General features: G+C 38.2%; 2 protein-coding genes across 3 annotated transcripts in view; one reads left to right on the forward strand and one right to left on the reverse strand.

Moving 5' to 3' along the window:
• Positions 1–3,207, forward strand: part of SVOPL (SVOP like) — a 69,901-nt gene extending 66,694 nt beyond the window's left edge. The window contains exons 14-15 of the mRNA XM_040471845.1: positions 1,853–1,966; positions 2,398–3,207. Of these exons, the coding sequence (XP_040327779.1) occupies positions 1,853–1,966; positions 2,398–2,409 (126 nt within the window). The 3' untranslated portion in view covers positions 2,410–3,207. The remainder of the gene's footprint in view (positions 1–1,852; positions 1,967–2,397) is intronic.
• Positions 3,208–16,997: 13,790 nt separating this feature from the next.
• TRIM24 (tripartite motif containing 24) overlaps positions 16,998–27,780 on the reverse strand; it is a 138,177-nt gene continuing 127,394 nt past the window's right edge. For both annotated transcript variants that reach the window (XM_040471847.1, XM_040471846.1), the window contains exons 13-19: positions 26,337–26,409; positions 25,083–25,251; positions 22,462–22,790; positions 20,985–21,117; positions 19,672–19,746; positions 18,618–18,767; positions 16,998–18,131 (exon numbers count right to left, since the gene is read on the reverse strand). In XM_040471847.1, the coding sequence (XP_040327781.1) occupies positions 17,922–18,131; positions 18,618–18,767; positions 19,672–19,746; positions 20,985–21,117; positions 22,462–22,790; positions 25,083–25,251; positions 26,337–26,409 (1,139 nt within the window). In that variant the 3' untranslated portion in view covers positions 16,998–17,921. The remainder of the gene's footprint in view (positions 18,132–18,617; positions 18,768–19,671; positions 19,747–20,984; positions 21,118–22,461; positions 22,791–25,082; positions 25,252–26,336; positions 26,410–27,780) is intronic.

Below are 27,780 nucleotides of genomic sequence, written 5' to 3' on the forward strand. Positions count from 1 at the left end.
TCCATACTGGATTCTATTTTGGCACCAGTATCACACTGCTCATGGTTAGAACGTTATTACCACTTAGGCTGGTGACTTCCCTCAGATTCTCTCACTTGCATTTGTTCTCAGAAATTTCCAGATTTTCCTTGCATGTTAATTGTTTCCAAGAAATCTTAGGGTCAATTTTTTCCCCTAAATTGACTAAAAAAAAAAAAAAAAATCCTACTGGAATTTGGATTGAGAATCCATTAGAATTACAGATGACTTTGAGAAGTATACTTTCACAATTTTATAAGAACTAGATTTACTCAATTTTACATATTCTTTAGTTACAATTTTCTTCATATACGTCCTACACATTTCTTATTTATTCCTATTTTTTAATTTTTTGTCGCTATTAGTTGTGTCTCACACATTTAATATTCTTTGTTGTTTTTATTTTTGAGATTTGACCCATGGATTAGAAGTGGAGATTTTGCTGTTATATTTCTGTTATTTCAGTTTGATACCCTTTTAGTCAGAACACATTCTAGGATTTTAAATCTTTTAGGTTCATTTTATGCCGCAGAACATGGTCTATCTTGGTGAATGTTGCAGGGGCAGAAAAGAATATGTACTTTGCTGCTGTTGGGTAAGGTGTCCTGTAAATGTCAGTTAGACCCTGTTGGTTGATGGTGCCATGAAGTTCTTCTATAGCCTCCATTTTCTGCCTAGTAGTTCTATCAATTGTTGAGGGAGGACAGTCTTGAAGTTTCCAACTGTACGTGGATCTATCTAGATCTCCATTCAGTTTTTACTGAATATATTTTGAAGCTTTTTGGTACGTAAACCTTCAAAATTGTTGCCTCATTGACTAAACCTTTTATCACTGTGTAATGTCCCTCTTTGTTCCTGTTCTGGGCTGGATTTTAGAAGTAGAGATGAATAGATCTTTCTTTTTGATACAGTACATCAAAGGGGGGCCTGGAAATCCACATTGTAACAGAATTCTCAAATTATTTTTATAATCAGGCATTAGGGTTCTTGGTTACAAACAAGAGAAATTGACTTTAGGCAGAAAGGAACTTACTGGAAGACTATCCACTCACATCTACTAGGTGGCTAGAGCCCTGTTAGGAAGCCCAGCACGGTTTCTCTGTAGGGAAGCTCAAAACAAAACAAAACAACCCCCCCCCCCCCAAACCCAAAATGCAGTTGCCTCTGGTCCTAGCTAGGAGAGCAGTTAGGTTTTGCAACTTCAGGCAGCCCTGGGTTAATGGATGTAGGAAATGGTAAGGTTACTAGCTAGTAACACAGCATGATCTCAGCCAAAGGTTGTGTACAAATTGGTAGAAATTCATTCTGAATGTGGAAAAATGAACACCAGTTTTGTCACACATGAAACATCATGAACATAGATAGACATGTCATCTTTCCAGACACTACAGATTACATCTCCAAAACCTTTTTCCTTAATTCATCCTGTCAGAACTGAAGGGGACAAGTGGATGTTTGGCAGAGGGAGTTCTGCATAAAATGAACTAGAGGTTGAGCAAACTAAACTGGTATGAGAGTGTGGGAAAACCAGATCTTTTTACCTTCCCTAGGTACTGGTTTGCTCTGGAGATGCCGGAGGAGTGGGTGCAGAGAGGTCTGACCTGGCCAGTACATGCTTATGTCAGTCCCCGCTCACAGAATCACACAAAATGCCTGCAGTAGCTGGGCCCAAATAAATAACTCACCTGAGGCGTCGGGAAGGCACAATTTACAGAATGGCTGCAAAAGACATTCATTCATGTCTGTGGAGAGATGATTTCCCCTTTGACATAAAAAAAATCAGCTGACAAGTGACTGGGACACAATAAATGGAGTCATTCCTTGTGACTTGCAGGTTCTTATGAGCGCATCCTTCCTGGGGGCCCTGTGTCTTTTCTCATCAGTCTGCATTGTATGTGCCATTTCTGCCTTTACTCTCCCCATTGAGACCAAAGGACGAGCTCTACAGGTAAGTGATGCAGAAATCTCTTAAGTATTCTCAGCTACCACCTTTTGACCAAAGGAAATGACCTTGGAGCATGGAAATTCTTTGAAGTAGACATGACATCCAAGTGTGTACTAACACAATGGTGTTGCATGTAACTTTGAGCAGCACTGAAGCCAGAGTAACCAATTATTCACTCCAAACCTTTGCTAAACTCTTCAAAGACGATAGTGTGGTGTGATTTTCCCTGAATAATGTCTGTATTCCACTAAAATAACAACTATAAAACTACCATTGCCATTACCAGGTACACAAAGGTAAATGCGAGGCTCTTAATTCATTGTAAGTTTATTAAGAAATCATCTATTACTAGTTTCTAGTGTCTGACAGCTGAGGATGAATGGAGAAGCCTTTTTATTAAATGTATTGATCTACTAAATCACTTCTTATTCCAGCAAATTAAATGAAGACCTGCAAACCAATGTCTACCGGAGAAGAAAAACGCATTTTGTGTTTACAAAGAGCTGTGGCACAGTTTTAAAGACCTGGTTTAATTTCTGTATGCTACTTGGTAATTAAGAAACTGATTATGTATTTCTGAAAAATAAGGCACATGAGAATGAGGTGGGTTAATTTTATATTCCTGTCTTTTTTGGGAGACTACAGAGAACTTTTGTAAAAATAGACTTCAAAGATGGGAAAGGTAGGTCTATGGGAGATGGGCAGGGGGAAGTAAAGTTTCTCAGAGAAAGCGCATATATACTTGATATTCTCCCATGGGGTTTATAGCAAAAGTTGGACTGAAATTTTGTAGCTAAGGCATGAACTTGGGGTTGTATCATTAAGCCTTTCACAACAGTCACCAACTTCACGGCAAAAACGAGCATTTAAATTGTCTCCATGTTGATGAAATTTGCTTATTTATAAAATATGCTTAAATGAGTATGAGTCTTGTATATAATTAGGAAAAAGCTGGGAATACACTATTTTTTCCCATTCTATTTGTATTCTAATTTCATTACTTTATGGGAGAATCTTTGATTCCCATGATGAGATTAAAAAAAATGAAAGTGCAGCAAGCTCTCTGACATCATGTCACCATTTGCCCCTTGTTAAGCAACTGCTTTACGCAGGACATCACACCTGTGCATATCACTTTAGTAGGTTAGGTATGGTGTGGAAAGAAAATACCGAAGGCTTTTACATTTAGATTCGTCGATTGCTATTCAGGCTTACTGTGGACACCTCTAAAACTGGGGACCCTATGGCTTGGCTCATCAATTCCTCCTATCCCCCCTCTGCAGGGGAAAAAAGAACTCACTGCAACTAGAATCAAGTATCACTGTATTACCAAACAGTAATACCCCTGCTGTTTATACCCCTGTTTCCATAAGGGTGCAAGTCACCCCTATTTGAACAAGAGGCACAAATAGCTTAAAGTCAGGAAACTTTTCCTGTCAAGGGCCAGACAGTATTTAAGACTCTGTGAGCTAAACATGGTCTCTCTCACACACCCTCAACACTCCACTAGCCTTAAAAAATGCAAAGGGGTGCCTGGGTGGTTCAGTTGGTTAAATGTCCAACTCAATTTCAGCTCAGGTCATGATCTCACAGTTCGTGAGTTTGAGCCCCACAATGGGCTCTGCACTGACGGTGTGGATCCTGCTTAGGATTGTCTCTCCCTCCCTCTCTCTGCCCCCTCCCGTTAGCTCTTACTCTCTCAGAAGTAAATAAAAATATTTAAGTAATGTTTAAAAATGTAAAAAGCATTGCTAGCTCTCAGACTATTGAAAAGATGGCCATAGGTTAAATTTGGCTAACAGGTCATAGCTGAAATAAATTTTTAGGCCCAAGAGGAAGCAGCTCCTGCCCAGGGTGCCTAATCAGCAAACTGAAATTTAGATAACTTTCATGTCCCTGTAAATGTTCCACTTGACCAGAAATAGTGTGTTCAGTCAGCTGGCACCAAGCCAACTGTGGCCGCTTACTTTCTTCCTTATCTTTTAATCCTATAAAAGTTTCCTGCCTCCTGGCCCAGGTTGCAGGTCTCTGGACTCTTGTGAGTGGACATTGCCTGCTTCATAAAGCATCAGATAAGGTTTGTTTGAATCACCTATGTTGTCTTCTTAAATCATTTTTTTTTTTAATTTTTTTTTCCCAACGTTTTTATTTATTTTTGGGACAGAGAGAGACAGAGCATGAACGGGGGAGGGGCAGAGAGAGAGGGAGACACAGAATCGGAAACAGGCTCCAGGCTCTGAGCCATCAGCCCAGAGCCCGACGCGGGGCTCGAACTCACGGACCGCGAGATCGTGACCTGGCTGAAGTCGGACGCTTAACCGACTGCGCCACCCAGGCGCCCCTTAAATCATTTTTTTAAACATATTTTTAAATATTTATTTTTGAAGGAGAGAGAGACAGAGTGTGAGCAGGGGAGGGCAGAGAGAGAGGGAGACACAGAATCTGAATCAGGCTCCAGGCTCTGAGCTGTCAGCACAGAGCTCAACGCAGGGCTCAAACCCACAGACCATCAGATCATGACCTGAGCCAAAGTTGGAAGCTTAGTCGACTGAGGCACCCAGGTGCCCCTCTTCTTTAATCATTTTTAACTGATTTTGGCAATGAGGATAATCTGAAGCTGACTGCTAATGGCTTGTGGGACAACGAAACACACAGGCAAGGAACCTGCTAAACACTTTGAGTTCTCTGTTGCTCTAGTCAAAACCAAAGGCTGTGGATGAGTCACTCCAGGCTTTGAGTGCAGCTCTCTGATCTAAACAAACTATAGGTTTAAAAATATATATTTATATATGATGATATGTAAAAATATGTATATATTAAAATATAGTTCCCAGAAAGGTTCCAGACAATTATAGTGGGAATCTGCAAAGAGAGGCAGCAGTTAGGGAACTCCTAAAGCTTGGAGGTATATCCATTGCATAAACTTCTGGGAGATGTGGGGAAATAAGAAATTTGACCTCTTCTAACCAATGGCACAACACAATGGAAATAGGCACAAGTTGGACTATTAAAAGCCACTGCTAATAAGAATCTTGGAAGCTAAAGGTGCAAAGTTGGTAGGTGGGGGATTGAGCACTTAAAGATGTTAGATTGAAGTGGCCAGTGTGCCCAGACTCCATGCAAGGACATATTGGTCACAGAACACTAGGTCACTTAGCAACCTCAAGAAAAAAAACTCTGTGCAACAAGGTACATAGAAAACACCACAAAATCCAAACCTTCCGGTACATCCCTCTTAGGTATTAATTTGGCTCAGAGAAACCCAAGGCTTAAAGGAATAAGATGTTCAAGTCTCAGAACTGAGTGCTTTACCTTCCAGCCCACCTACTTAATGTCTAAGAAGTGTGGTCTTGGAAGCTCAATCTCCTGACTAGAAGTGCACTTGAAAGGAAGGGTTCCCTTATCAACAACCAGGATGGGATACCTATTTTAACTGGTATGCAGAAGTCTCCAAAATTCCAAAATACATTCACTGATTCAGTGAAAAAGGTTAATGAGAAGTTAAACAGACACAAGAGTTACCTAAAAGGTTCTAAGACCATGGGACATCTACAACCCCTTTGATCTTCCTTTACCTGAGTACTCAGTCTACTAATCCATTACCTGAATTGCCTTTCCACTCTGAAGAGACCACTGGGCCATAAACAAGCGTCCTTGACTTTGGTGGCCTTAAAACTGCAACAGTTCCAAAGCCAGAAACCTAAGACAACAGCTGGGCCTCCTCTGTTGCACTCATCCTGGGGGGTCCATTAAAGCACAGAACCACAAATTGGTGCAATCAACTGTGACACTGGAAAAAAGATTGTTCTTGAAGATTTTATCAAATCTGTATGCCTCCTTATCTACTCAAAGGAGGGACCTCTGCCCAGCACTCCCCCTCCCCGTAGGCTAGGGTTGATGGGACCCTGAGGGCTTCTCTTGTAAACAACTATCAGTTATTCCCTTAAACAACCAAGGGGAGGCTAAAATTGATGGAAACACTTACCAAGTGAGATCCTTGGAAAATTGGCTGAAGCTGGTGAAGAGTGAGTCTTCTGGGGTGGTTCAATATTGCAAGGAATATTTACTATTTGTGCTCATTGATAATTCAAAGACCTTTTTAAAATGGAACTCCATGGTACTGATGAGGAAGCATAAGGGAGGCTGAAGGCCAAGTACAAGTTAGCCTCTCCCCTTCCCCCCCTCCCCGCCCCCCGCCTCCCCTGCCCAGCACCCCCTTCCTCCACCCCAGGTGGGATATGTATGACATTCCTTGGACATTGCTGGCTATCCAAACCAGAAAAGGACAAAATAACCAAACAGTTAAACTGGTAGGAGTCTCCACCAGTTTACAAGAAAAAGGCAATCCTAGCAACTCCCTACTGTCTTAATATTAATGCCTTGCTAGAGGGACAAACCATCTTAGCTTGATAATAGCTGGGCCTCCAGTAATCTGTGAGTCTTGAGCATATTAAAGTCTCCTTGGAAACTTACCTTTTGACTTTATCGCCCCCAAGTCCATAGTGTATAACTAGTCATTCTACACAGCTCTTTCGGTCCATGGGTCCTGTCCCTGTGCCTTAATAAAATCACCTTTTTGCACCAAAGATGTCTTCAAGAATTCTTTCTTCACTGTCAGCTCCAAACCCCACCATCACCCCAAAACCTCATCAGTACCCTATGGTCAGAAGTTGGCCAAATAATGGGGTGCCTGAATGGCTTAGTTGGTTAAGCATTGTACTGTTGATTTTGACTCAGGTCATGATCTTGGTTGTGAGATAGGGCTCCAAAGACAAACAGCTCTAAATCAAGAACACAGGAATCTTCTGATTTCTCTTAGTTGGAGATAATCTCCCAGATACAAAAGAGCAAATTGAAGATAAAGTAGTTGGATAGGTAGGTCAGCCCCTTCCTTAATAGCACTCAGGGTGCAACTCAACTCTTTGAGGAATTATAAACAACTATCTTTGTCTTACAAACTGAGTCTTTATAAGAACAGAAAAAGGCCACCCCTCTTTTTACCAATTCCCAAACCTCCTCTATTCATCTCAAAAGTCTTGTTGATTCTGTAAAAATTCTGGTCTTAGGCAACAAAGATTCTCTTAGAGGAACTTGCATTCTTTCTCTGTGCCTTTGAGATGTAAATGTCCTAACCCATCTTTTCTAGGAAACATCTAGGGCCACCTCTTTGGAATGCAATCCTCAGGGATTGCAATTCTTACTTTAAGTCTAGAAATTAGGTAAGTGAAAAATCTTTTAAGTCTTCTCCAGAAATACTAGTAAAAAGTTTGAGCCATCTGATCAGGTAAATTTATTCTATCTGCTAGAAAGACAATTTGGATCCAATTATTTATAAATTAGTGGGGATCCGTTTGCATCTGTATGTTTATATATGTGTACATATATGTGCATATACATACATGTCTAAAAATGTTATAGATGTGATTTTTTTCTACCTTCAGAGGGCAGTGCCAAAATTAATTTGCAAAGAGCTTTAAGTTGCTTAAAAACAAGTATTTATATAAATCAAATATACTCTCTGAAATACAGAAACTAACCCAAATGTTTTTCAAGTTCAAGCGAACTAGGATAATCTTTGTTGTTGTTGTTTTTTTAAGCTAATTTCGTTGTCTTAATTAAAACATACAAGTCTTTAGAGTTACCAATATTAAATATAATATAGACATAGGACTTGGATTCTATCTAGTTTACTCAAAGTCAAATAAGGTCATGTTTTCTGTTAGAGAATTTGTCAGCAAGAAAGATAACTTAAGGTGATGGTTAGCTGTTCAATGTCTCATGAGTAATCTAAAGAACAAGTACATCAACTGATGAGGGAGCATAAGGCAAGCTGAGAGCAAAGTAGAAGCTGGAATATCCCCAACTCCTACCTTGCCCTGGTGGGATATGTGTGATATTCCTCAGGCACTCCTGGCTGCCCAGGGAAAGGGGAAGCAAACAGTCACACAAGACAGAAGTCTCCATCAGTTTACAAATGGCTTAGTAAATTACAAGAAAAAAGGCAATCTTATCAATAGCCTGATCTCCAGAAACCTATGGACTCAGTTTCCTAGAGCCCTAATATCACTTTCCCCTCCATAGTGATGTGGGGAACAAAGGCAAGAAGGAAATGGAAAGTAAAATTTCTTTGTAACCTGCAGCCCGGTGACAAATATTTGAGGCAGGCTGAGTAGAACATTTCTCTGGCAACTCCCTACTGTCTTAATGCTTTGCTAGGGGGAAAAACCACCTTAGCTTGAAAATAGCTAAGCCTCAGTTATCCTGTAAGGCTTCTTTAGCATATGAAAATCCCTTTGGAAACTTCCCCTTGGCTTATGCTCCCTCATCATTAACTAGATATAAAAGTTTACAAATAAACTTTTCAACAATAATTATGGTTTATGGTATGTCTCGTTAAGCATTGTTTCCAGGGGCGCCTGAGTGGCTCATTTGGTTAAGTATCCGACTTTGGCTCAGGTCATGATCTCAGGGTTCATGGGCTTGAGCGCATCAGGCTCTGTGCTGACAGCTCAGAGCCTGGAGCCTGCTTTGGCTTCTGTGACTCCCTCTGTCCCTGCCCCTCCCCCACTCTCTCAAAAATAAACATTAAAAAAATTTTAAAAAAATTGTTTCCAAAATTTTTCTGTGACAAGAAACTTTAAAGTTATACTGAGGTAAATTAAATGGTGGATATTCACTGAATATCTAGATCATTTACAAGTAAGATAAAATACTGAGACCTTAACTACCGAACAGAGGTTTATCCATGTATGGCTTCCTTTTACAAACGAAATAAAACTATTTGGGTCTATTAAACATGTTTTGTGCCACACTGAAAAATTTTCTGTGAGGAATATACTTCTAGAAATTATAGAATGTATCCACACACTTGACAATCCACAAAGTGCTAGCGTAAGAGTCCACAAATGCTTACTGTTGAAGAATTAATGACTCTGAGGGTGTTAATAATTCTAAACAATACATATGAATAAAGGAAACATCTCTGCATAAGAGTAAGATGTATGTGGGGTAAGAAAAGGCATCAGATATGAAGATGTGTTTTTACTAAAGGAAAAAGTCTAACAATTTGTTCAAAGGGAAACAATGGATTGTGCCAGAATGAGAGGAAAAAAAGGGCAAAATCTGAATGAATGTTTAAAAAGTTTTTGAAGGGTTGTGGAAAAGGAAGTTTCTGTGTGGTTAAGCTAAGACTGGAATGGATTTCTTTGAAAAAGGAGTTTTAATATAAAAAATACACTGGTACAAAATTAGAATTTGGTTTTCCGTTAAAAAGAGAGTTTTCTTAGATTGTGGGTCTGCTCTTAGAAAGCTAGTGTAAATAAAATTTTTTCTTTTAGGTAGGTGGTAGAGTCTCCTCCCTAAAGAAAGAGACCTCAGGATAAGGGAAGCCACCTGGCTAGTGTGCATCCATGACTTCCCTCATGAGCCTGTAACATGAGGCCACCCAACCAAACTGTATGCCTATACATTACCCATACATGCGAGACAAAGAAGTAGAAAATGTGTAAAAGCCTACGCCACGTGGCATTCCAGGCTGTTTTTCCAGTACAAACCCAACGGAGCACGTGTGGGCACAAATAAAGTGGCTTCCCGGAAAGAAAAGCCTCGGTGTCACTACTCTTTGTGTGAGAAACCTGCTCCAGGTGGATTACTTACCAGAATTTGTATCTTACCAAAATAACTTACTGTGCTTCATGTTGTCTTTAGCAGGTCTTCAATTATTTAACCCAGTCTTCTCAATACCAAAAGAGCTAAGGTTTTTAAAGTTTTTTCCTTTAGAGAGAGCACATACGCACATGCGAGCCGGGGTTGGGAGGCACAGGGAGAGGAGAGAGAATCTCAAGCAGGCTCCAGGCTCAGCGTGGAGCCTGACATGGGGCTGGATCCCACAACCTTGGGATCACAACCTGAGCTGAAATCAAGAGCTGGACGCTCAACCAACTGAGGCACCCGGGTGCGCCTAAAAGAGCTCAGGTTTTTAAAAAAGAACTATGCAAATTTCTGTATTTGCCTTTGAAGTCACTTTGGTTAATGGTTATCTTTGACAAAATTCCCTCAAATTCTAAACAAAGTCTTTTTGACTTTGAACTGATACCTTCTAAAGAAACATGTTAAATTACAGAGAAAGCACTGTCAAGTCATGCTTAAACTTCTTAGGCTCTCTCTGTATATGTTGTCAATGTACATGTTCCAGAAATTAAATTCCTGAAAATCTGATATGTACTGGTATGTTATTAGTCACAATTCCAGTTATTATCTTAAACTGTTCTATCACAGAAATACCATTTGCTAATCAATTCCATTATAATGAATAATCATTACATCTTTAACCGTGGGCATCTTCAAGTCTTCCATCATTAACAGAGTGTTATGGTTTCACTCTGGTATTTTTGCAAAACTGAGATTCACAGAAAGGGCCCTACCAAGTACTCTTGACCACAGACACTGCCACCAAATTTTAAGGTGTTAAACCCTGGGTACATATCTGTTCCCAAATATGGAAGGTTCCATCTGGCATCTGGCCCTATGTAAACACTGGAGACTCAAAATCAAATTGACTAGGAAGAGAAGCAGACATCGAGATCAGGTATTTCTCCCATGAGAACACAGCAAGAATGATTCCTCCCTTCCCTCTCTCCATCATTGTCCTAATTGTTATACCATGAAGGGCTTTATGATTCTTTCGTCCACCTTATGCTTTGCCCTGGTCTGCAAAGAAGATACTATTACACACATATCTCAGGTCATTACAAAGGATGGTAATCAAACCTCCTACCAACTCGACTACTGGATCTCCTATGAGGCTGGATATTCTGTAGTTTTTATACTTGTCACAAACTTCTCCCTGATGTCCAATGCCCCAGTTTCTCTGAATAAAGTGTACAGGATAAACACTTCTGGAGAAACAAACAATTACGTGAACTACATAAGCAGGCCAACTGGCTTAAAGAAATATCCCTCTGAGAATTTCTTTTTCATATATATTTTTTAATTTTGAGAGAGAGCATGCATGCAAGCAGGGATGGGGCAGAGAGAAGAGAGAGAATCCCAAGCAAGCTGTGCGCCGTGAGCAGAGAGCCCAATGTGGGGTTCAATCACGACTTGAGCAGAAAGCATTTTTTTTCAAAAATTTTTATTTATTTTTTAGAGAGAGGGAGACAAAATGTGAGCAGGGGAGGAACAGAGAGAGAGGGCACAGAATCCAAAGCAGGCTCCAGGCTCTGAGCCATCAGCACAGAGCCCGACATGGGGCTTTAACTCACTAACCATGAGATCATGACCTGAGCTGAAGTCGGACGCTCAACTGACTGAGCCACCCAGGCACCCCAGAAAGCATTTTTTTGATTTCTATTTGGGTTGAGACATAGTGATGAGGGATAGAAGCAGAAGAATGTTCACCTTTAGTGCAGAAGACTGACTGATAGCCTGCTGCATGGTTTTGAGAAGGATCAAATATGTACTGGTTGCTACCTTCTTAAAGGGTCTTATGTCTGCCTGCACATGTCACCCATAGTTAATACTGAGCAGGATGATAAACACCAGAAAAATCTTGTGAAAGCGGTTTTACAAGTAGAAAATCAGAGACATTTATGATGTAATACTCCTTGCATGTCCCCTCCCCCTTAAGCACAAAGCGTATAACCCCAGCTTCATACAGCAAAAGAGCAGCCTTTTGTGCCCACGTGTCCTGTCCCTGTGTCATAACAAAGCACCTTTTTGCACCAAAAACGTCTCAAGAATTCTTTCTGGACCGTTTGCTCACCACCCCACATCAATAGGAACCCTGACCCAGGAGCATTCTCCAAACCACAGGCATTATTTTGATGCTAAGAATGTGTCTCCCTAATATGCTGCATTCTCTCAGAAGTTTTAAATGCATGTGGGCAACCACTGACTAGCTAGCAGATCATCTGTCCAACTGGAAAACAAAAGAGAATGGAAGTACATAACCAGCCCCAAGAAGATGTGCCAGACATCTTTTGTGAATACTACACTGAGAGCTCAAGAGCCAATGGTAACTGAGTCACATTATTTTTGATCAAATATTTTTCATCAACCTTCTTGAATGGTCAAGAGGATGATCAAAAGTGGGGTAGGAGGACTACTGAAAGAAATTTCTAGGTCCAAGATGGAACCACTCTGCTCAGGGTGCCGCAGCAGCAAACCAAAACTTAAATATGTCCCTGTAAATGTCCCACTTGGCCAGAAACACAATATACTCAGTCAACCAATCCCCAAATGCCAAGCCAACTTTGGACTCTACACTTACCTTCCTTGTCCCTTATTCTTTATCCTATGAAACCTTCTGCCTTCTACCTCATTTTGTAGTTATCTTGGCCCTTGAGAATGGAGACTGCCCACTTCATAAAGTGTTTGAACCACCTAAATTGCTTTCTTTAATCATTTTTAAAAGTTTGCAAGCCCACCTTGGTCTAGTTATCAAAAATTTTAGGCCCAAGTATTTTTGATGTAAAGACATCTAGGCTACACATGTAAGGTTAGCTCAAAAACCTACCACCAATCACAACTGAAAATCCTGAAGCTGATGTTAGCAGCAATTTATAATTAACACCAAAGGATAGTAGTGGTTCACAACCACAGTCAACTATGACACAGCTGATGATCAAGCACCTTCCCAAGAATTTCAGGAAATCTCAGTACCCGTGGAGGTATCAAAGCTTCAGGAACATTACAATGCTGCCCACACTGTCTAGTACCCAGGCTTCCTAGACAACACTACATCAGTCAACAGCAAATTTTATTAACATGATTTTAATTGCATACAAAATTTGAGAAATCCTTCATAAACTCATGTGTACTGCTTACCCTCCTTACTAGTACTAGTCATTAGTAGAAATGGAAGTCAACATGTATCAAGTCACTTACCTGTAACAAGTTTTTTGGTTTCACAACTCGCTAAAAGGTAATCAGTCACGTAACTGCAATCTCTGTACAAAGAATATTTTACTTGATGCGATATTTTACTTGATGCGATACGATAGGGGTTGAATTTGTTTGAACCTAATAGTTGTTGTTGTTGTTGTTGTTTTTTAAAAAGATTTTAAGTAATCTCAACACCCAACACTCAAACTCACAGCCTCGAGATCAAGAGTCTGCTTGATCAGACTAAGCCAGCCAGGCGCCTGAACCTAATAGTTTCACAAATAGAAGAGAATGTGATTTGAGTCTCTTTAAGCATAGTCTACAATGGCAAAAAATCATTCCGTAACATGAATGCCAAAACCTTTAGACTTTCTGTACGTTGGGCTTTCTTAACACACACCCTCCTCATCAATAAATCCCTAAAATCAATGGATTAGAGAACCAGCATTATTGTCAAAACATGGTGCCGCTTCTTGTTGCCATTCTTCTTCTTTCCTCTTTAAGAACACTTGATTTTCTTTGGAAAAATGCCACTTCTCAGGTCCACACATTCCCATTCCGAGGGTGAGAAGCACTTAACCGTGATTGATCTGTATATTCTATCCCCTCCCGTAAACAATAGCTGTGCTTTAATCATCAATAATGGAAAGATTCCTGGGGCACCTGGGTGACTCAGTTGGTTGAGCGTCTGAATTCACCTCAGGTCATGGTCTCACGGTTTGTGAGTTCGAGCCCCACTTTGGGCTCTGTGCTGACAGCTCAGGGCCTGGAGCCTACTTCGGATTCTGTGTCTCCCTCTGTCTCTCTGTTCCTTCCCTGCTCACACTCTGTCTCTCCCTCAAAAATAAATAAAGATTTAAAAAAATAAATAAATAATGGAAAGATTCCTGACTGGATTTTCTGGCTCACTTGTCTTAGGTTTAAAAGGCACTAGAGAGCATGGGTAAGGAATTCACTCCAGTATCCTGATAAATGGCAGAGTACATTAAAGTTGCCGGTTTTCCACATCACATTTGAAAATATGGGAAAGACAATTTTACAGAATGTTTAACTTGTAATTTTTAAGGGTTTTTTTTTTTTTTAGGACTCAAATTAGGACTTAATTATTCTACTTAAAAACTCAAGAATCAGATAGAAGTTTATTCCTCTACCCCTACCAAAAAGTAAGTTCTATTTAATATCCAACAGTGAGTTTTAAAAACAGTTGTAATTTTAGGGACTCAAAACTTGTTTACAGGTGAAATTAACATAGGTAAACTTTCAAAGTGACCTATCAAAGTCCCCACTCTGTCTTCCCTTCCTCTTCCAACAGGCTTTAGATAAGAATTTTTCATGGCATCTTTGGTTTTCCTACTTCGAGGGGAGTGGGAATCAGTGATTAAAGTTACCATACCCTTCCTGTTTGTAAAATTACTTTTTGCTTATTTTTTAAGGCTGGTGAAATGCATGTGTCAGAATTTTTTAAAAAGTTGTCCTATTATTTATAGACTACTGGCTTATCCCTACATGTATCAGTTTTATAGAGGAACACACAAAGGTAATAATGAAGCGAGACTCAAACTAGGTAAAATTCTACTGAATGACATATAGTAATTTTTCTATTAAAATTCCTTGTGGTAAAACATTCACAGTAAAAATCCATCGAAGCTAATTTTTATTAAAAAATCAAAGCACCAGATGCCCCCCCGCCCCAAATTAAAAAAAAAAACAAAGACCAAACAACAACAAAGACTATTGCTTCAGATGTGCTTCACAAAAAGCAAATCTTTGTGAGGAAAGAAATCAATGGTCTGATTGGTTAGCATTTTTCTCACTCAAGAACATGAACTACCACCATGTGAATTATGACTTACTAAATACATACCCAAGAGGAAAGGGAAATATATGTAAAAAGATATCAATTGTTAATTTACATGAGGTTATAAAATATTTTAAAAACTATGTACATGTTATTTAAAAGGAGGACCTCTGTAAGAAACTAGATGGTTGAACTCATTGTCATGTCCATAATAATACCAATCAGATCACTCAATTTCTCTCATTCATAACAGAAAATAAGCACATCTTCTATTTACATCTAAAAACATTTTGCTCATAGGTAGCAACTTTAGGGATTCACGTTAATTTATGGATCAGGTTTCACCGAAGGAGGAATTCTTCCTTTCAGTGTCTAACTAGTCTGTCCATGGAACCCAAATTTACAAGTTAAGCACTGTCACAACATAGGAATTTGAAATGCAAATTCATAAATGGAGCAATCAGCTGAACTCACCCTTTTGATTGTGGAGCGAATCTTCCTGAAAGCATTGCTAAATTATACTGCATTTATAGTATGGTGTAGGTGTAAAACATGGTGCCTATTCTTTAGCTTGGAAAAGCAAGTGCAACTACCAAGGGAAGAGGACATTTTCCTTTTAGCACATCCAGCATCCTACCCCTCCATCCAGAAAGGACAAGTGAGGCCTGTTAATTCAAAGGGCAAAATAACTGCATTGCCTGATGCTCATGTACAAATGTATTCTATATATGTTAGAATTGCCTTATGCCAAAAAGATCAGATGCTTGATGCATGGGAAAGCTCTTGATGAGCCGGACTTCGGTAAATCCCAGCTCCCACAAGATTTGTTCATTCACAAGCCTTGGCCAAAGGTGTGGTCATGTGATCACATTAGAGGGTCTTGTAGCTAAGACACACTGGTTCTAAATTCAGAGGGAAATCACCGGGAGTTTTTGATCAGAGGTAAACACTGTAGTGTTTTAAGTTTAGGTCAAGGCTGCTTGAATCACACTGAACTTTTGGGAGATGGCTCTCTAAATGAGCACAGTTATTTAGGCTCACCTTATACCTTACTTCTATTAGAATTTCAGGACTATTTTGCTGGGATCCACCTGGATACACAGGCACTTGTTAATTTAAGGTCACAGAACTTTAATCGTAAAGAGCATTACAAAAAGGCTGTTTGGAGAGACAAACACCTAGTTTTAATGTAATTTATATTATGTATGACTACAGGAAAGATGGTTCTTAACTGCCTTTCAATCAGCAAAAAAAATGGTAAAGGTGAATACTGTTTTTAAAAGATTAATATGACTGAATGTAACAGTGCAAGTTTTGGGCACATTAGTAGAAATTCTAGCTCAGATGCTAGAATTTAAGAAATTATATATATTTTTTCCCTTAAGAGCTACTTCTCTTTTTGATCCTCCTCAAAATTTGTCTGTATTGCTCTGTTTTACCTCAGGAAACAAGTATGGAAGAACAAACAGTCAAGAACAGTATTCTAAGTGCCAACAATAAACTTATTTTCAAAACCTCCGGAGTTGCTGTGCTAAAAATGCTGGAGCAAAAAAACAGACAATTAAAAGGTATATGCACTGTTATCAAAATTTGTTCAGCCTTTAGAGAATGTCAAATGCATCTTCACAACAATACAACAACTATTCTGAAACACACATTTGGAGAAGTGATTAAGACTTTGTAAGTGACATATTATGGACAAGACTTATCTTGAGAAGCTAATGTAACTAAATTATTTTCTCATATTTTATCTTTAGCAACACGTGAAAACCCAATGAATTAGCCACAGAATATTTTCAAATTGTCCATTTTAAGAAGTATTGCCTTGTGGAAAAAGCAAGTCCTCTAGGTCCAATCCGTGGGAGATGATACCATTCACAGCCTAAGATTCTTTCAGTTCAGCTATATTTTTATTCCGTCAGCCTAAAGAGAAAGATTTCCTCAATTAATGTTTCATAAAGGTTACTTTGAAAAAATTCATGTAAATATTTTGTCAAAGGTTAGAAGAGAAATATTGTGCCATTTGCCAGTCTATCTTAATTTAGTTTCCTTCTTTGATGCTGAACAAGCAAAAGGAATAAATGGATTATCAGTTCAACTAGTCAGGTCTGGCCCATTAGGAATATGCTTGCTCTCAGAAGATTAGTCTTCTGTATCTCTATCAGGAGAATGAAAATGAAATTCAGAATGAAGTCAGACATAAGATTCAATTTGAGGTTCTGACTTTTTAAAAATAGGAAATATAAGCTTCAGAAAACATTACATTTGCCTTATAGTTCCCTTGAACTGCCCGCTCCTAAATTCCACAACACATTTTATTCCAAATTATAAAGATGAAAACCACCAAACTAGTCCCTTTCGGCGGAACTTATATTTAATGCTCAATAGGGTATACGATGAAAAAGCCTCACATCAAATATGGCGCACACTGCGGTATTTCATGTCCAGGGTAGTTCCACTAACAGCCGTACTGCTAACAACGAGTCTTGTTATAAAAGGATCACCTGCACAGTTAAAAAGCAAACAACAAACTACACAGAGACACATAGCAAACCAAACACGTGTACGCTTACTTCCTCAGTGGAAGAAGTTATATTTAGAAATGTACGAAAAATGGCTTTGAACACCTGCTATACCAAACACTTCTACAGACAAGAAAAAAAAAAAACAAAACAAAAATCAAACATTTGTTTTCCTGCTTTTTCTTTAATACAGTTGCCATCTTACATTATATACTGTTAGGTGCCTCTTAATAGCATCTAATCTACTTTTTCGTTGCACCAGTCAGCATCCTAGGATAGAACTCTTATTACCACTCATGTTCACGGAGTACTGTTCGTAAGTACTAATTCATGGTTGGGCCATAATTAATGGATAGTGGTATTTTCTAAAAATGGATTAACGCACACATCCAAACCACATTAAATTTCCACTTAAGAGTTCATACATAGTCTATTTCCTTTCTATAGTTGCTATCACTCCAAATTATAGTTTTGAAATCCAAGAAGTGGGAAGAACGTCTTTTTGTTGTTGATGCTTCTTTCTTCTTTCCTTCCTTGCTCCCTCACTTTCATTCCTTTCCTTCTTTTTCTTTCTTTCTTAATAAGATTAAAAGAAATGGTTTATTAGGGAAATCAAAATCTAGTAAACATCAAAAACTTACAGATCAGAGTGGTCACAAACTCATTTTGTAATGATGTTAAAATTACTGACAAAATGTTTTTTAAAAACAAAAACAAAAAAATCTAAAAACCAGCACACGCCAATGGTGTTGCTTTATTTAAGCAACTGGCGTTCCTCTATGCTTTTGAGGCGTTTCTTCCGGGGCTGTACAAAGTCATCATCTGAGTCATCACTAAATTTATTATCTTCTGATTCATTCCTGAATTCTAGTTTAGGAAACTTTTTTTCTGGATAAAGGTTCTTTAGAAGTTCTTCAAAATAGCTTTCAAGTTTTATACCAGCATTGGCTACTTCTGAATCAGGCTGTTGGATAAAAATAAAAACATGAATTAAAAATAAACATCAATATTTTAACAGTCAACAGTCAATAAAATAAGTAAATTTCTCACATTTTTGTTCCCTTTTAACTCAAGTTTTGGGAAAGTATTTATGCATCATCAATGATGTAAAGTAAAATAATAGCCTGGGGCTAGACAAAGTCTAGAGAAGGTCAGATAAGAAGTAAATAAAAGGCTTAGACTCATGTGGATTATTCTATAAGGGAGTGGTAACTACTTATTTTCTAAATTGTTTTCAAGTTGTCAGCTATAATTTGCATTTCCACTTACCATATAATAAACCTTGGATAGTAATGTGGATAAAGTTTTCCTAATTACCTTTCATTCTCTGACAAACTTGAACTTTCAGAAATTTATACTATCATTGGTAGATACTCATCTCTTTTGTTGATGAAGTGTTTGATTTAATATTACTTTCGCATTGCTATTGTTTTTTGTTTTTTCCTCTTACCTCATTGAATTCGGCACAGTTTTGAAAGATCAATCTAAAATCAGCTACAAAATCTTCAGGCTTTGTATACATGGAATAATCTTCTTGTAGTCTCTTCTTGATGGTTGACAAGTCCATTGGATTTTTAATTATTCTATAATAATCAGGCACCTTTCAAAATAAATGAGATGCTGTAATAAAAATGACTAAATTCTACCTGTCCTAAATAAATTCTACAAGCAGGAACCTTTTATAAGCAATAGTACACACACCCACACCCACGCACGCACATATCCCTTCCTGTCTTTTTAAAGTCTACTTAGTTGCAATCTGGGTCTGTATAAATCGAAATATGTACAAAGAATTTTGGGGGTCTTTATCTCAAATGAACAGTTTTTTCCCAACAGCTTAGGATATAGGACTAAGCCTCTTGAGAAACAACAGAAATCAGTCCGGAGGGGTGCCTGGCTGGGTCAGTTGTCAGAACATGCAACTCTTGATCTCAGGGTGATGAGTTCGAGCCCCATGTTGGGTGTAGAGATTACTTTAAAAAAATAAAATCTTTTTTTTTTATTTTTAAAAAAAAAATTTTTTTTCCACGTTTTTATTTTATTTTTGGGACAGAGCGAGACAGAGCATGAACGGGGGAGGGGTAGAGAGAGAGGGAGACACAGAATTGGAAACAGGCTCCAGGCTCTGAGCCATCAGCCCAGAGCCCGACACGGGGCTCGAACTCATGGACCGCGAGATCGTGACCTGGCTGAAGTCGGACGCTTAACCGACTGCGCCACCCAGGCGCCCCAAGAAAATAAAATCTTAAAAAAAAAAAAAATCATTCCAGAGAATAGTAGGTAAGATGTATGAGATGAGAATATATGAGAAATGAATACAAGTTTTGGACCAGTTTGTGAACATTAAAGTGTATTCAAGATCAAAGCATTCTGTTTGTATTAATAAAACTATAAGATATGCATCAGATATAGGAAACTGACTATACATTCTCATAAATCAAGTTTCAAAAAAAAAAAAAATCACCCTACTGTGTAAAAATGCACAAAATGATATTAATACTTACAGTTAGAGGAACTGGATCTTGAAAAGCCAGGCTCATTTCATGGCAATAAAGAAATAAAAGTAGGCGTTCACACTTCTAAGCAAAAAAATAAAATTAAAAAATGTAATAAAATAATGAAATCACAACTTATTTCTAACAACAATGTCATGGGTTTCAAAATACTAGAATAAAAATTAAAGCCAGATAAATACAGGAAAAACATTGAAAGAATTTTCATCTCTTCAGTCATTTACTGAACTATATACTGTTTAATAGTTTGGGGTGTATGTGATATAGGAGAGCCATTCTTACAATTATAGGAACATCAAGTGTCATGAGCAACCTATTTGAACCTCTTTAAAAATAAGTTTCCACTTAACTCTCCAAATTGTATATTGGATTATTATAATTATTTTACATTTTATTTTATATTATTTATTTATTTACTTATTTTTTTAATATAATTTGTTGTCAAATTGGCTAACACACAGTGTGTATGGTATGTTCTTGGTTTTGGGGGTAGATTCCCATGATTCATTGCTTACATACAACACTGTATATTGGATTATAATTAATAATCAACAAGAAGAGCATATGTATGTAATAGATCCAGAGGTGGAACCCTTCCTATGGTGTGTCCAGTCCCAAGGCTGCCTGTCTGAATGCAGAAGGTCCCATCGGCTAGTTTTCCCTGCGTAGGGGTTTATCCCAGTAAACACAGTGTCGTGTTAGTAGTGTGTGTTTGGGCCCCTTCTTGCACAGTAACTTTCATATTGATTGTTTTACTTAATAATTTAGCAAAGGAACTTCTTTAGCACTAAAGAAGTGTTGATGTAGTAGCTTTTAATGTTAATTACAGTTAACTATATTAGGTGGCTTTGAGTTGTAAACCCAGTACCACTGGGTAAAAGAATGGAATTATTTCCAGGAAGAATAAATACGAAAACCCGTCTGTGGTGCCAATTCTCAACACATTAGGAAGAAAACTTATCTATAGTAAAAATAAAACAAATTTACTGAAGGTACACTAAATTTAAAACTCTGGACCACATAGAGGATACATGTTTTACCTTGTTCAACTACAGTCTTTTAAGCTTCTAAAAAATGTATAGACAGTACTGTGATTTTTTTTTTCATTTTAACCAGGAAAAGTCACAGGTTGTATCGCTTAAGATTCTTACGCTCTTGTGAAAAAACTAAAGGAAAAAGAGGTCAGCATAAAATTTTGAATATACACTTCTTTGACGAAAGGCACACCTGCATTACAATAATCCATCTAAACAAAAAAACTGTTTAGCTAACAGTCTAGGTTAGAAATGTTTAAAAAAACTTACCCTTTTATCTATTGGTGTTAATTTAACAAGGCCTTCAGTTTTCTTTTTCTCTGAGTTGTGACTGGGAGCATCACAATCATATTCAACTTCTGGTTTGGATAAGTCCCGGCAGAAAGTACAAATCCACTCTCCACTGTTGGGGGATAGAGTATTTCTGAATTCCTTTTCTTTTTTTTTTAAAGTTTATTTTTATTTATTTTGAGAGAGATATAGAGAGCAAGCAGGGGAGGGACAGAGAGAGAGGGAGAAAATACCAAGCAAGCTTTGTGCTATCAATGCAGAGCCTGATGCAGGGCTTGAACTCAGGAACTATGAGGTCATGACCTGAGCCGAAATCAAGAGTCAGATGCTTAACTGACTGAGCCACCCGGGAGCCCCAGGAATTTCTGAATTCCTAATGCATCATTTCTCCCATCACCATCTCACTTTCCCACATCCTCCATACCATCTATGATACAGATTTATTTATTTGGCATGAATTTTTATCACTGAGAATTTACTGCATATCTACTATGTACACAGCACCATGCTGAGAGAGCTTAAGAGCAGAAATATAATACAAGGGCCTAAGTGGTAAACGTTAGGCAAGGAGGTATGAAACACTTACATGACAGAAACACTTAAAAAAATAAACACACACATTAATTTATGGCTGATGTGAGGCACAACTGTTATTTTCCCCAAAATGATTCATGGAAAAGAAATGTTCTTGGTACTATTCTTGCAACTTTATTATTTAAAAATTTTTTTTTAAATGTTTACTTTTGAGAGAGAGAGAGAGCGAGAGAGAGAGAGAGAGAGAGAGAGACAACGAGAGAGCAAGTGAGAGCGAAAGAGAGCAAGAGAGAGTGAGTGACCAGGGGAGGAGCAAAGAGAGAGGGAGACACAGACTCTGAAGCAGGCTCCAGGCTCTGAGCTGTCAGCACAGAGCCCAACGAGGGACTCGAACCCACGAACTGTGAGATCATGCATGACCTGAGCCGAAGTGGGACGCTTAACCGACTGAGCCACCCAGGCGCCCCCATTCTTTCAACTTTAAATGTGGAATTAAATTTTAAAAAGTACAGCGTTCCAAGAACTAAAGAGATCAACGCAGTGGCTGCTCTTCCCCATCATCATCAGCAGGAGCAGCATCTCAGAGATGGTTGGAAAAGGTACTTGAGATATTTATAAATGATACAGCTCAATGCTTGGCAAAAACATGCAGTAACTGTGGCCATTGTTATGCATAAGGATCACCGTTTTCTAGGGTAACCATCTGTAGTAATTCAAAGGACCGTTTTTTTTCCCTTCTTCTTTACAGAGTAGATTTTTGAGAGAAGCGCACAGAATGGGAAGCAGAGTATCAAAGCCCCTATGCTGAAGAATCCATTTGTGTGAAGTGGGTTTTCACTGAAGTTTTTTACAAAATTACAACGAGCATCAATTATTATTTCTAGTGAAAGAATGTGGGAAAGGGAAGTAAGTACCATCTTACCTTGGAAAATTTGCCAAGGTGGGCACATGACAAGAAAGATGAAACACTTTGGGACACTTCTCACAGCACAGGAGCTCCCCTCCATTCTGACAAACTGCACACCAGTCCTCATTGGGGTCGTCCTCTTTCCTGGTCTCTCCGACATGAACAGGTGACTTCTGGGAGGCATCCGGCCACTCCGACTTTCCATTGGAGGAATTTTCCTGGTGAAGTCCAGGTTGATCTCCTGTGCTATCAGGAGCATCTGACCTTAGCACAGACTCCTCAGAGGTAGAGCTCTGACTACTATTTAAGAGCAGGGAGGTGAGTATGCTCCTTGGATAGTTGGTCTGCAATGGAAAGAAGTTCAGAATATGTGTTTATTTCTCAAAATTGGCATTCTTCATTAGCACTGCTGCAATTCGGGACCGTAGACTGCTCTCTCATAGGCACCTGCTTACTTCAAAAGAATCTGTGAAAATGTATGAGAACAGAAGAGGTTTACTCTAATAGTCCCCAAAGGTAAAGAGGACCTGAATCTCTACCAAAAACTATCATCAAAATAGAAGATCAGCAGGGGTGCCTGAGCAGCTTGGTTGGTTAAGTGTCAGACTCAAGGTTTAGTTCATGAGATCAAGCCCCACGTTGGGCTCTGGGCTAACAGTGCAGATCCTGCTTGGGATTTTCTCTCTCCCTCTCTTTCTGCCCCTCCCCTGCTCTTTCTCTCTCTCTCAAAATAAATAAATATTAAAAAAAATTATATCCAGACTCAAAATATGTCTACTGTTGGTTTTTCATTCATAGAAAAGTATTGTGCTTTAATTCTTATAATTAATTTCACTTCTGCAAGAGCTATTAATAACTTTAAGATGAATCTAAATTTTATGTTGGGGCCTGGGATGGTAAAATTTTTAATAACAACATCTATGATTTCCTTTAAACTTTTAATATTTAAAGTAATAAATGCAGATTTAGTTAAAAGCATGATTACATAATCTCATTCCTCAGAGGCAATTATTTTTAAATTATTTAGCTTTTCTTGTGCTATTTATTTTTAAATAATTTGCTTGCATTGTAATTTCTCAGATTTTCAATTTTAAACATATTTTCAGTCTTAAATGTGGGTATGTATATTCTTTATGATGGAAGATTAGATTTTTCCTTCCCGCCTCTCTACCCACTCCTTACACACATACACGCCACTCATGCCACTTTCTTAACGCTTTATGAAGTAAGTATGTATGTATGTATTTATTTGGTACCAGTATAACTTTATGGCCAACATCTATTCCAATTGGTCAGTATCACTGCTGCACTGGTTAAGTGTCCTGAAAAATCAATTTCTGGTTAAATTCATGTTCAGGTTATATCCTGATTATATCTAGTTTTTAGTTAAATTTGTATAATACAGGTGTTTGTTTATACCACTGTAAGTGTAAATATTGTTCATCACATAACCACAGAATGTACTATGACTATACTTCCTTTTTTTGTCTTTTTGTTTTTACTGTGATTCAATTCTTCCTTCCTTCCTTCTTTCCTCTCCCTCCCTCTTCCACCCTTTTCTTTCATCTGCTTACTTTTCTAAATACTGTATCTCTAAGTCATTCTCACAGCCTCCAGTAGGGTTATAAAATGCTTTCCAATACTGCTGAACATTTTTTTTTGCTCTTACATATATCCCTACGGAGTCTCCCATCCTCCCTGCTACAGGATGCACCAGGGGAGCTGTTGTACTGGGAAGTACTCTTTTTGTCTCTCTTCTGGGATCTTATGCCTCCTTTCTTGGTTCATTCCATTTTTGATGAAGCATACTTTCAAGTATCTTCTGGAGAATGAGTACATGAGAATTAAAATTTCTCAAACCTTGCATTTATGTCTAAAAATCTTTATTTAATCTTTATGCATGATTGAGAATTTGCCTGGGTGTAGAGTTCTGGCTATGAAATACTTTTGCTCACAATTTTGGTATTTCTCTTTTGTTTCAGATTCAAACATCCATTTTGAGGACTCACTGCCATTATGTCTGATCCTTTGCATAAGGTGTTTTTTCCATCTAGAAGCTTTTAAAATCCTGGTATCCTGAAATTGATGATAATATAATTTGAGTCCTGGTTTCATTTAATGTTCTGTTATTTGGGTCCTTTCAATTCAGATGTGCATGCTTTTCAGTTACAGTAAATTTCCTTGTATTATTATTTTTTTTGCCAATTACCTTCCATGTGTTTTACTCAAATGCCCAACTTCCTTGTTTTACTCAAATGCCCAGCCCCAAATGCCCCTGATTTTTCGAACTCTTCTCCCTATTTTCCATCCATCTTTTTCTTTTAATTTACTGAGAGAGGTCCTCAAACTTTTCAACCTTTAAGTTGACTATTTCCCTGTTTTTAAACATAACATTTTTTTAAAGTTGATTTATTTATTTTGAGAGCATGAGTGGGGGACAGGCAGAGACAGAGAATCCCAACCAGTCTCCAGGCTCAGCACAGAGCCCAACATGGGGCTCAATCCCACGAACCATGAGATTGTGAGTGACGCTTGAGTGACTGAACCACCCAGGCGCCCCTCAACATAACATTTTTAACCTCCTATCTGCTAGTTACAAGTTTCTTTCATCCTATCCCCCAAATTGATATAATTACATTTTGAGGCCTAGATTCTTCATCGGATTCTTGTTTCACTATGACCACAGGAAAATCATAATTTTCAGGTGGTCCACTGTTTTCCTGTTTTATTCGGATTGGCTCCAACATGACCACCGGGACTTTGTGTGTGGAATCAGCTCCTGCTGGTTTGCTGGAAGAGCCAGAGCTGTAAGAGAGAGAGAGAGAAAAAACAAAAACATCAAAGAATGCTACCTTAAGTGTCTCAAAACAAAGCATAACGATAGCTTTTAGAAGTAATTCTGTATAACTTCACAGCAATGGTCACCATGTTCCATTATCACAATCCATGATAAATGACAGTGAGATGCAACCACTGCCTGCACACAGATGCCTGCACACAGCTTCCTGTATAAAAAACCTTTTACATATTAACCTATGTCATTAGTCACACTATACTTCTGGAAAGATATTTGAAAATATTTAAATAAAACCCGAATCATAAGAAAACAGACTTGAATACTCTGAGGCTCTCCAATTGGGCAGTCAGATTTTAATATCTCAGAACTATCTTTCCCACTTCCTTCTCTAGTCAGTGACAAAGAGCACTCTGGGCCCACATTAACGATTTACTGTCACAAAGTGTGAAGACAATTAACTAGAGATATAAACTGTTGGTGTTTGGCTATTTTAAAAAATGTACTGGGACAAAAACCCTTTACGGATACCCACAATGTTCTCATGGGATTAAAGACAACATTTTTCTCTTGAGAGAATGTATCTTCCATATGATTAGCAAATAAGAACTGGGTTCACTAGGAGAAATCTGTAAGCATAAATAGATGAGCAAAGCAGTAAGCTGGGAGAGAATTTCAACAACTATGACTTTGTTTATTTTAAAGCAGACCTAATGTTTGGGCATTAAAAAAGTCAGAGAACATTGAAGTTAGTATAAAGTTATTGTTTCTTTTCCCCCTAAGTTTGTGTTTGTACGTATCCTATATAGTGCAATCTGTTATACCTACTTCGTTTCAATTTCTTCCTTGTTATTAGGCTCAAGACAAACATATCATCCCCCCCAATTTTTGTATCTCTAAAGACACAATTATACTTTATTTACTTAACCCATTAATTAGTTTGTTAAATTATAACAATCATTGAAATTTTGATTTAAAAGTTAAAAATAAAGGAAGTCGTTCAAGATGTATTGAGTACCAAGAGCATGTTGAGCCCTGGCAAGAGAAATCTAATCAGAGATTTTATACACTAGAGGATAAGGTTAAGTCAGTTTACCTTCCTCGGCTCCCAACACTGGAGGCACTAGGTGAACGTATTGGTGGGTGAACACTAGTCATAGTAACAGGTCCTGGAGAAGAGGAAATCATTCACGTTCATAACATGAGTTAATGATTATGTGTGTCATTTCCTACTGAATATGCTCACTTAGCACTGGAACAAAATGGAATTATATAAAACAATAACCAGTTGTTGGACTCCCAGCCAAGTCTAACCTGGTTAGACTAGCGGAATTAAACTTCAGTACTCCTGGCATTTTGGGCCAGATAATTCTTTGTTGTGGGGGATCTCCGTGCACTGTGGATATTTAGCAGTATCTCTGGCCTCTACTAGTTATTAGATGCCAGTAGTATCTCTCCACATTTCCCACCCAGGGGTGTGACGATCAAAAATGTCTCCAGGGCCGCCTGGGTGGCTCAGGTGGTTAAGCATCTGACTTTGGCTCAGGTCATGATCTCATGGTTCATGAGTTGGAGCCCCACATAGGATTTTCTACTGTCAGCACGGAGCCCACTTTGGATCCTCTGTCCCCCTCTCTGCCCCTCCTCTGCTTGTTCTCTCTCTCTCCCCCTCTCTCTCAAAAACAAAAAACAAAAAACCAAACCAAACAAAACAAACCTTAAAAAAAAAAAAGTCTCCAAACAGAGTCAAATGTAAAGCAGGGCAAAATCTCAGTGAGGACACTAGTACTAGTGAAAGCTACAGACGACAACGAAAAGCAGTAGGTGCTGATGTAAAAGCAGTCCAAGACAGAAAGCCACACAGAGACCAATCAATGGAGACACCGAGACAACTATTCTACTAGGCAACGCATTAAGATACTTTGTCCAATGCCTAGCATACAGTTATGCGTAAATGTTAGTCTTAGTAATATTGTCAAAATGGTATCCAGAAATGTTCTGTCAAGTTACACTCCCGCCAGCTATGTATCAGAGTACTTCTCTTATCACATTCTTATCAATGAGTATTTTCACTATTTAAGCCTTTGCTAATTTAACAGTTAGAAATTATATCTTATTTTGATATTTATAATGACTACTAGTGACATTGAAACCCCCAAGTTACTGGCTATTTGTATTTCCTCTTTAGGGAATTATCTAGTCAAGTCCTTTGGCAATTCTGAGTATTTTCCTTAATCATTTATACAAACTTGTTATATAATTTAACAGTTTCTATGCCATATTTGTCAACAGTGTTCTTCCATTTTGTTTGTATGTGTTTTAAATAAGCATCTCCTTTTATATTGTGTAACTGTCTTATGTTTGTGTGACTGATGAACCTTCAGAAATTCTCCTCTCTCCATATTTTGTTCTAAGGCACCTATTTTGCCAACATCTGTGAGTAGTATTAGGTGAACAGGATTAGGGAGAGTGCTTCTCTCTTAAAGGAAATGAGTAGGTATGTTAAAAATTCTTAAACATCAATTACACACACACACACA

Source organism: Herpailurus yagouaroundi, unplaced genomic scaffold (assembly GCF_014898765.1).
Source record: "Herpailurus yagouaroundi ecotype Mexico unplaced genomic scaffold, PumYag 100, whole genome shotgun sequence".
Lineage (NCBI taxonomy): Eukaryota > Metazoa > Chordata > Mammalia > Carnivora > Felidae > Herpailurus > Herpailurus yagouaroundi.